Source organism: Erigeron canadensis, chromosome 8, assembly GCF_010389155.1.
Source record: "Erigeron canadensis isolate Cc75 chromosome 8, C_canadensis_v1, whole genome shotgun sequence".
NCBI lineage: Eukaryota > Viridiplantae > Streptophyta > Magnoliopsida > Asterales > Asteraceae > Erigeron > Erigeron canadensis.
The window spans coordinates 25,460,023-25,471,253 of record NC_057768.1 but is presented as its reverse complement, the minus strand read 5'-3'; the positions used below and the strand labels follow the sequence as shown (position 1 = coordinate 25,471,253).

General features: G+C 30.3%; 1 protein-coding gene across 1 annotated transcript; it reads left to right on the top strand.

Annotated features, from left to right (window-relative positions):
* Positions 1 to 3,201: 3,201 nt before the first annotated feature.
* On the top strand, positions 3,202 to 9,894 carry LOC122578650 (amino acid permease 6-like). Its single transcript, XM_043750658.1, has 6 exons — positions 3,202 to 3,415; positions 3,530 to 3,763; positions 3,901 to 3,994; positions 4,220 to 4,434; positions 6,151 to 6,293; positions 9,108 to 9,894. The coding sequence occupies exons 1-6, from the start codon at positions 3,316 to 3,318 to the stop codon at positions 9,756 to 9,758; spliced, it is 1,437 nt and encodes a 478-aa protein (XP_043606593.1). The 5' UTR covers positions 3,202 to 3,315; the 3' UTR covers positions 9,759 to 9,894.
* Positions 9,895 to 11,231: the final 1,337 nt, after the last annotated feature.

Below are 11,231 nucleotides of genomic sequence, written 5' to 3'. Positions count from 1 at the left end.
TCTCTAATGAAAATGCATGAAATTTTAAAAACACCCATATAATTTTTATAATTTATCGATGTACGGTTTGTGAGATAAAAGATTTTGAACGAATTGGAGGAATAAATGATTTATGGATGAGAGAGAAAAAAGATGATTGATTGATATTTGATGAGAGAGAAATTTTGGGAAAGTAAATGTTAAATTGAAAGTTGAAACCCTATTTGCTTTATAATAGTATAATACACAGCTATACACATACGAAAAAATCATTTTTATTTAGATATTGAAATAAGGAACAAATGTACATAAATTCACATCAAATGGAATTATGGAAATCGTACATCGAATTACATTTCAATGAAACAAATAGAAAGTAAAAATTGGAGTATGTACCAATGCAAAGTGATTAACAACACTAATCAGATGAGGAGGCTCCTATGGCTCACAACCATAAAGGTAATTAAAAAGCATAACATGTACATTCTAATGACCATTATTCATCTATATCAACATGTGTAGTCCTATGCGCTCACAACCATAAAGAAAAAAAAGTGTAATATGTACATTAAAGACCATTATTTATCAACATCAATCTTCGTCACTTCCAATATTGAAATTCATATCTACATTGCTTTTAGATGAATGTTACAAATTGATACTAAGAAAATAACACAATACACTATAGAAATGAAATGAAATTACTGGCTATATAAATATCATGTACACATTATTCATTAATACGCATTGCTATGAATTTCTGGCAACAGAAATTCAGTTATGTGACAATGATCTTCTTGAAAATGATGATAGGAGGGAGAGGATTTGTTGGTGTTGCTCACTGTAGTTATACCTCTTAAACGCTACTGTATTATTTTGCGGGTGTCATTTATAAAGTATGAATATACACAAGAATATATATAACTACGTGAAGTTGTCAGGATGTTGGCAAAACTAATATCCCAAAGCAGATAATTTAAATGGAATTTACTATAAGCATAAACAAAAAAACTCTGATGCTTTAGTATGAGTTACCTAATATAACCAAAGCCTGGAATTGTTTTTTCCAGGCAAAAATACTTTGTCCATTATATCTAACTGTAAAAAACTAAAAATTCAGAAAGAAGCAAATAAGAAAAAATACGATGCTTCTTTTCGAAAGTTCATGAAGTGATTCCTATATCAAATATGTTATCGTAAAAAAATAGAAAAAAAGTAGACGTATATTCATCATATTGAAATAATAACCTGTTTATGATTGCATCCGTCTTCATTTTATATTTAGGATCTGGCTAGATCAAAAGGTTTGTTGATAAAATTCATGGTAGTATGAAAGTTTTGTGTGGAATAAAAAGTATTTATATACAACTCAAATAAATCTGGGCATTTTATTTTTGGAAATTATTTTGAAATAAATAAAAGATTGTTGAACAAATTTTGAAAAGTTTGAAATTATGTATTCATGGCTGTGGGATTTGTATATGTACAAAAGAAAAGTTTTACATTGATAATAATAAATTGATACAATGAATTAATAATTACCATAATTAGATAGATTTTGTGTTTATGCCAATGGTGCGTAAAGGGGATGGTCAACAACCATTTAATGAGTTGATAACAATGAAATAATAGATACCATAATTAGGTGATTTGGTGCACATGAGGTGGTATGTATGTGAGTTGTTTTGTTAAGTGGGGTATAATAGACATTTCCTCCCCTGTAATTTTCAGCAGGGGTCTATATTTTTTAATATGTAGTATATATATAGTTAAAGACGTAAATGAAATTGATAAGGTAAAAAAATTTTAAAGAAAATTTGATCAGTAAGCATAAAATGGGAAAAAAGTTTAAAAAGTGGTATAGATTTTTCTTTAAAATACATATTTTTGGGAAGAAGATATATATATATATATAAAAAGAAAAGAAGCATAATATGAGAATTGACTCTATAGATGACTAACATTTAAACGCTAGCCCATTTAGACAAGCGGGCTGGGCATACCATGATGAAATGAGTAACACTTATATAAGTTGTAGGTAATTTAAAAATATAGAAAAATCTCGGCATGAAATATTTTCGTGGTCGATTTTTGATTAGTGACTACCATTTTTTATTTTATTTTTTGGACGGTAAACCTGGGAATCACATATACTAAAGAAGACTGGATGATCTGAAGTTTTCAACTGAACTAAAGATTAGTCGAGTGTTTCCTTTTAATTTGTATAATCTTGAATACAATATACTAAAATAATGACGGAAGCTAATGTTATAAAATATGCAGTTATATATGACACAGATGTACTTTCTATATGTCTTTCATTTATTGATTATAAACACACTACAATTTTGTTAAGAATTCAAAATAATGTAATAACCTATGAATTGAATGAAAATATGATCTAAGTACTTGTAATAATAATGCTAGAAGACAAATATAAAAAATTCTGGATATAGTTCAATAACTCCAAAGTTTCAAGCAAATCCTCACTACATTACTCCACTTTCACTCAATACTCCATAGGCAAATCCTTAAAAATCTTGTGAGTAATGTAGAATTCATCCTATCTTGTAACGGATATTGATCACTTATCCGAGAATTTCAACATTTATCAAGGGAGGCAATAAGAAGGAAAAAGTTAGTTATGTCATCTTGCGCATTGTCTTTTGGAGTTAGTGAAGAATGCGTAAAGATCCTGTTTTCAAGTGAAATTCTAATCGACAAGGTAATTGAGAAAGTGAAGGTGCTTATTTTTTTTAGGTTGGGATTTGGGAATAAAATGAAGAACATGATCATTCTTATGGGATATTTGGAAGATATTTAATTTTTTAGGATTTGTTTAATTGTAGTTCACTTGATGTGTTGTTTGGTTTTTACTGTATTTAATCTGATTTAACAATTTGCAAGCCTTTGATGTTTTAATTAAAACTTTTCTTCATTGACCGTAAAAAGTATATGAATATTAGGAAAAGTATTTTCAACATCTAATTATTTCATTTGAAAAACTTTATTACACCAATTTTCAAAGTTAAATGGCACAAAATCTCAATAAACGGAAAAAAAGAGACAAACCTCTACCTCTGAATATGGGTAGTTAAGCTTTGACTAGCGTCTACTAGTTGATGAATTATATATGCCTACCCGCTGACTTATGTTTTCCGCCGCTCCCTCAACACTCATTCTGTTTTATATATTTTTATTTATCAAAATTCATTTATTACAAATATAAAATTCATATACATTTACATTTAATTAATATAAAATCCCAAAAGCTTCCCCTTTTTCTCCCCATAAATTCCCTCCTCCACACCTTCACAAACCACACAGATCGAAGAAATGGATGCACACCTTCAGAAAAAAACCATGTCAACACTCGAGGTTGGTGACGTCGAGTTTCGAAAGAATCTCGACGACGATGGCCGCGAAAAACGAACCGGTTAGTAAACTCATGCAAAAAAGAAGAACGTAACATATTATTTATTTTTGATCTTGTTATGGGTCCATAATATATATTTCTAATCTCTTGTGTGTATTTTTTTGAAATTATTAGGAACTTTGCTTACGGCAAGTGCCCATATCATAACCGCTGTTATAGGATCTGGCGTGTTATCTTTGGCATGGGCTATTGCACAATTGGGCTGGGTCGCCGGGCCAGCTGTTCTCATGGCGTTCTCCTTTATTACTTACTTTACCTCAACACTACTCGCTGACTCGTATCGGACACCTGACCCGGTTTCAGGCAAACGTAACTACACGTATATGGATGTTGTTCGGTCTAATCTAGGTATCCATATGTATACATCTATTTTACAGTATCTATATTTTGTAAATATACATGCCTAAAATCATGCTTAAAAACGTTCAATAATTAATATACATGACATGAACATTTTTTTTTTTTTTTTATGTGTGATTTTTCAGGAGGGAAGAAAGTGCAATTATGTGGTATAGCTCAATATGCAAATCTTGTAGGGGTCACAATTGGATATACAATTACTGCGTCTATTAGTATGGTGTAAGTATATTTTATTTTGTAAATTAATGAATCAAATATAGTGAATTAATACAACAATGTAACAGAAATATGATGTAATAAATAAATATACAAATTAAATGCAGTCAAACCGACCTTGACTATTTGTAGAAAGAATTCAATTCTAGATAATGTTTTCCTAATTTGTCTATATATTTATGGTAATGAAGTAAAAAGTAATTTAGTGTATTTTTTGAATTTTAACAGGGCGGTAAAAAAGTCAAACTGTTTTCATGACAAAGGTCATGCAGCTAGTTGTAAACTGTCAAACTATCCGTACATGATGATATTTGGTGCCATTCAAATCGTATTAAGCCAGATTCCAAATTTTCACGAGCTTTCATGGCTTTCGATTGTTGCTGCCGTTATGTCCTTTGCCTATTCTTCCATTGGTCTTGGACTTTCCATTGCTAAAGTTGCGGGTAAGCATTTTTTCGCTTTTTTTCTTCTTCTGATACTTAATAATCTTTTTCCGTATGTCTTAGTATGTGTATATAGATTTGAAAAGTATACATCAAATTAATGTTAACATGTTTTCTCAGATATTTATATTTATTTCTATACTATATAAAAAAAATGGATATAAAGTCACCCATCGTCTAAATTTAAGCGTGAAACTCTATGCAAATTAAATTTTAATATTATTATTTAAAAATTATAAAAGTTTAATTCTAGTCCGAGGTGATCGAACCCGGTAACACCACCTCTAGGTAGGTGTACTGGTAAAAAAATATTTAAAAATCTACTTACGTACATTGCAAATAGAATGCTAGCACTTTTTTCTTATATAATTTATGGATAGTGATAAATCAATCTAGTTGGTGTGCCTAAAGATATGTCTAATAGTAAGATGGTGACATGTGGAAAAATCAGGGGGCAATATTAGGAAAGAGAATTAGTGGAATGCACATGTCAAATACTTAAAGTTTTAGATTGATTTTTAAGCATATGAGTTAGATCGATTAATCATTTTTCATAATTTATAGATTATCTAATTTTGGTATATATATGTGATGCAAGCTAATCATACCAAATTTGTCGAATATATAGAAATGGCCGGCAACTATTGCATAGTCATACAAATGTAAAAATATCTAAAATGGAAACATATCAATTTTGTTTTACCTTAAATAAAAAATTCCTGGGAAGAATATTGCATTACCCGGAATAAAAGATAACTTTCGGTTTATTTGTTTGGATTTGTTAATGATAATAATTTGGGGTTATCAATTATGATAAACATTTTGCATTATCAGTTTTCAAACTGTTATTTATATAAAAGAAGTTTAATTAATACAAGTTATTTAAGGAAAAAAAAAGTTTGGCTATCTATATATATTGCTATATTTATTTTCATATATAATGCATTTTATTAAGGATTTAAAAAGCCAAAAATTTCCCCCTCTTTTATAACCTTTTTTCTTTTAGATAATTAACTCATAAATCTATAATACGCTTAATGAATCAACTTATAATAATTATAACGACAATATCTTATTTTACATAGATTATTTTTACTATCACACTTTTATTTGCCGCCGCCATCATCAATATTAGATATAATTTCTGCATATGTTTTCTTATCCACATTTCTGAATGCTGCAGTGGCTAAATTTTTTTTTCTTCTAATGCCTTTCTAGACATTTATAAGGTGATGGGAAAAACATACAATAAATTTAGACAAATGGTGGATTTGTACATGTAAAAATTTTTTGACACTTTTTGCATTAAGGGTATTATTGTTTAGCTTTTCTAACTATATATGTATATGTCCTCAACTCTTCAACGGAATGGGATCTCTCAAGTTTCCCCAACTTGACAAGTTGGGAGGATCTTGATCCTTGATTGAAAATCAAGGGCTAAGATTAAATAAGGATTATTGAATCTTGGCCTTTGATTTTCATCTAAAGGTCAAGATTCTCCAAACTTGACTAGTCAAGTTGGAAAAACTTGAGAGAATCCTCCTTCTCAACATATTGCTGTATTCATGGATAATTATAATAACTATAATAATATGCTAGTGCCAATTAGTGATGGATATAAGATTGTGGATAGCAAAAAACTAGCTCTTATACATATAATTTATATATATGTGTAATTTTGGCATTTTTTAACAATAAAGATTGTTAAAATGATAGGTGGTGGTCATGTAAGGACAAGCTTAACAGGAGTAGAAGTAGGAATAGACGTATCTGGACAAGAAAAAATTTGGAGGACTTTTCAAGCTATCGGTGACATTGCCTTTGCTTATGCTTATTCTACTGTCCTCATTGAAATTCAGGTAACAACTTACCCAATTTACTTGTTATATTTTTAACTTTTTTATTTTTCTAGTATTTTCATAAAGATTCTTTGGCTGTGTGTTTCTTTGACTTGTGTTCTACAAATAGTCATAGACTATTTGATAAATATATTTCCACAACAAAAAGTAATGATACAGTTTTTCAAACGTTGAAATGTGTTTGAACTTAACATAAAATTTATCATAAGATTGTTCACGCAAATATAATATTTCTATCATGGATGGCAAGCCAAACACTTATATATATTAATCCAAATCACTTAATAACGTTTTTTGCATTTTTAAGATAGAGACGTACGGATATATGTATATTTATTACTTTTATTTTACATATATAGAATGACCAGAATATATATATATCGGGTACATTAATGTATGTTGGTTTGCCACCGACTTATACTATGAACACATAGGATGTGTTGAAGACGGTCTTTGTCATGAAATGTAGTCATTAATTAATTTATACGGATTTTTTTATATAATTGTAGTAGTTATCAATTTACATAAGCAATACGTAAATATAATGGGCTACCCTTATCTTACTTTTTAGAGTTTTCAACATTAAGAGTGTTAATCCAAAATTTGATGTTATGCTTTTATTAAATATTTCCGGTTGTTATATATAAAATCTATTTCAATAGTTCATCAATGAACCAACTTTTTACTAAAGTTGCCGAAAGGAGACAAGTCTTCTAATGAACGGTTACCGACTTATTAAATAAGTATTTTACTATGTGCATAAATTTCTAGGATTGCCAACTTTTTGGATAAACACATAAAGAACGTATTTATTAATGTGAAAAAGAGATAATATAAACCATGTTTGTCCCCTAAACACCAGTCTAAGGATATGATGTTACCAATTTTTTTGGTATGGACATTCTATATATATTTCCATCTTAGTTACTTAGACATGTAAAATTACATATTTTCCCAACGATTTTGTATTTAAGAATATGATATTACACTACTCTAATTCGGAGATATGTACGTGTAAGTGTAATTATGCCTTTTTGTATTTATCAAGTCAATCTATTTAAGTCTATTGTTTTTGAAATAACTACAAGTATTTTTATTCGTTGGTTGAATATTACTGTATGATTACTTTAATTTCCAACTAGGAAAAATTATTTGTATAATCAATAGTAGATTAATTTTTATAAACATAATCACTTAAATAATACGAGTAGTAGTCTTTATACGTACGTACGTATATATATAAATAAATACGTATATATATCGTACGTATAACATCTTATTTTAGATAGAAACGACAGTGAAAGTGGTGGAGATGATGACACGTGTAAATAGAGGCCAGGGAGACGAGAGCATTATATTGATTGATATAGTTGTTGTGCTGTCTTTATCCTTGTATCACTGGGCTACCTCACCATACGTAATTTGTAACATGTCTTGCTTTTGTTTCCTTTCTACTCAAAAACCATGCCCAATTAATCACATTCAAAATGAACCAAATAAATTAGTATCAACCAAATGTAATAATTAAGGGCTATATTCATTTAGATAATCTTACTTTTCACTAATTTATTATCAATTAATACCAATTTTTTAGAGTTTCCGACTTGTGCACCTGATGTTTAATAGATTAATTGTCCCATTGGGAGTTATACTAATGACAAAAAAATTGTGTAACCGTCTAATCTTTCACTAAATTATATAAAAGCTAAGTTTTTATTTAACGACTATCAATATTAGTCCTACTTGATCCTATACATATCTTTTTTCCCCATTTTACAGTCTTAACGGTTAAAGCCTCGGGTAGCTAGATTATAGAAAGTGTAGCTTTGTTTATTTCTAGAATAGTAAGTTTGTAACTGTAATTTTTTTACTTCTAACACCTGGTAGTGTCTTTTTAAATATATACTGTCGTTCGAAAATAAAAATAATAAAAACAAAAAAAAAACTCTATCCTAATAAACTCCTAGACTTCACCTTACAAGAATGGCAATGCAATGCTTCATTGGTAATAGGTGATGCACATGATTTATTGATTGTTAATATGGAAAAATGATGATACGTGCTACTAGTAGATGCATTATATGGTGCAACACGTACGGATTATTTTCCCCTGTATTATATATATACATGAAAAAAATTCTTATGTTATCATAAATATGAATTATGAGAAGCCAGTTGTAGAAACGTACTGGGCATATCCATGTCTAAATTATTCTTGTGGACTATTCAACAATGGACCTAAAAATTCAATTGGCTAATTAGGTCCATCGAATGTGTCCAGACCGTTCAAATAAAAAGAGAAGACCATTTTTCTTTAGATATGGCATAAAATATATTCTTTTTTTTTTCACTTTTGTTTTCTGCCACCCTTTTAGTGTTTTCCTTTCCTTTCGTACACTGAATCATTACGTTACTATACTAAAAATGTATATCTTACACATATGAGAATATATTCTCTTTTTTTTATATATATATATACATATATAAACGATAAAAATGAGTTGTAAGGTAGGTCAGAGTATGTGTCCTTGTTATTTGTTACTTTTTTGTTAGCAGGAATTAGAATAAAATGTTTTTGATGCAATACTTGGTCATTGATTAGTACCTTTAACAATAATGATCAACCAGAATAATATTGTTGGCCATTAAGAATAAGAAATGAGATTGCTGATTTCATATGCTATTGATGAATAATTGTCCTTGATTTAGACTGTTATAGACTAACACACTTGAAATAATTTTTCTGGCTCCGTCTCTGACATACATATACAAGATTAGTGTTTTGATGTGAAGCTATAATTAAATTGAATGCAGGACACTTTGAAATCATATCCACCAGAGAACAAGGTGATGAAGAAAGCATCACTAGCCGGTGTTTCGACGACCACCATATTTTATGTCCTTTGTGGGTGCATTGGCTACGCGGCTTTTGGAAACGATGCACCAGGAAACTTTCTCACTGGCTTTGGCTTCTATGAACCCTTTTGGCTAATTGACTTTGCCAATGTGTGCATCGCTGTCCACCTAATTGGGGCGTACCAAGTTTTTTGCCAACCTTTATTCGGTTTTGTTGAAATGAAGTGTAGACAAAAATGGCCCGATAGCAAGTTCATTACCACAGAACATATTCTAAACGTGCCGTTTTGTGGAGAATACTATTTTAACATGTTTAGGCTGGTTTGGAGAACAGCGTATGTGATATTGACTGCGGTCATAGCCATGATCTTTCCATTCTTCAACAGCTTCTTAGGGTTGATAGGGGCGGGTTCTTTCTACCCATTGACCGTGTACTTTCCAATAGAGATGTATATTGCTCGGGCCAAGATACAAAAGTTTTCGTTCACGTGGGTGTGGTTAAAGATTTTAAGCTGGGTCTGTTTGATTGTGTCGTTGGTTGCAGCTATTGGGTCAGTTCAAGGACTGTTGACGGATGTGAAGAAATATAAACCGTTTGAGACCGTCTAGTTTATGTTTGGTAATTAGAAGTTATAATAAGGTTTTTGCAATGTTTTGGTACAAGTCATTGTATAAGAACGTGTTGAACATGATTTATAATAGATTGCCAATGAAAGGAATGGAAGTTGGTTAATCTTAAACGTAATATTGCTACTTATTATTTTCATGAAAGTAGTTGTTGCAAAAACATTAGTCTGGTATGTGTCTTTCAAACCTAGTACTCTATAGATAAGATATAAATGACAATGTCATAATCAACAGATTCTATTATACAACTCTTTGAACCAAAAGGTTGAAGAAACACCACGGTCTAACCAAACAGACTTCATGTTTCGACATCTGTATTGCTATCTGACTGGTAACATCAAGAACCTTCATTTTTTTTAATGTTAAAAGAAATTTAAAGTCTGGTCACCTAAAGGGAGAAGACACGCTATACGTTTGTGAAAGCCAGATAGTGTTGGGTAGCCAAAGTCTACCAAAGCCAAATCGGTCTTGAATCGTATTTGAACTTGAGAGCTATGGTTTAGAATCCATCTTTATATTTCTCCATGCCAATTGAGTTAAAGCTAGAAATGTGAACTTTTTATTAAAGTACTTTAACTAAATGAAGGTACATCTTTCTCCATAAGTGAAAATCATTGATCTAAATCAGAGTAGTAAAATACAATGGGCTTTACGACTTCACCCAAGTAGGCTATACTTTTGGGCTTATACAATTGGTCAAAATGTTGCTATATTGTATAAGTTGGATTCATGGATCTGAAGTGCACACAATTAATCTAGTAAGTTGAATGCACGAAAGAAACTTTTTGAATATGCTTTAATGAAAGAAAGTTTGCTCACAAACAACATCTAAGAAAATCTAAATTTAACGTCCTAGTAAATTTCAAAAAGTATGACTATTTAAAGTTTGACTAAATAAAAAACTTTGGTTTGAAATATCTCAGCACGTGGTTTTGACATTAACTATCAATTTCAAATTCGATTATGTTGGATATGCTACCCACTTACCAAAGTCCAAACTCAGTTACTAAAACTATTCCTTAGTCTTATTAGGCCTTACACTAAGCTAAGCCTCTTCCACACCTCTTTCATATTGTTATATCAGTTTTTTTTTCTCTTCATCCACCTCTTCCACAATCACTCCCTATAACCCCTCTTCCACACCTCTTTTTATTTTATATTTACACAAAATTAAAAAACTACTTAATTTTATTAATAATAAAACATTACAACTAAATTAAAAAAAAAAAAACCATTACAATTAAACATTAAAAAAAAAAACACATGACACTAAAAAAAACACACTTAAAAAAAACACATTGCAAGGAACAATAAAACATTACGATTATCAAAAAAATAACTACTCGTCATCGCCGGTCTGGTCGTCCTCCTTCGGGATGTGGCTAGGACCCGCCTGTGCCGCCGGTGCCCCCGATGCATAAAACGAGTTGCCGTAGTTCTCTTGCAAGTATTGAC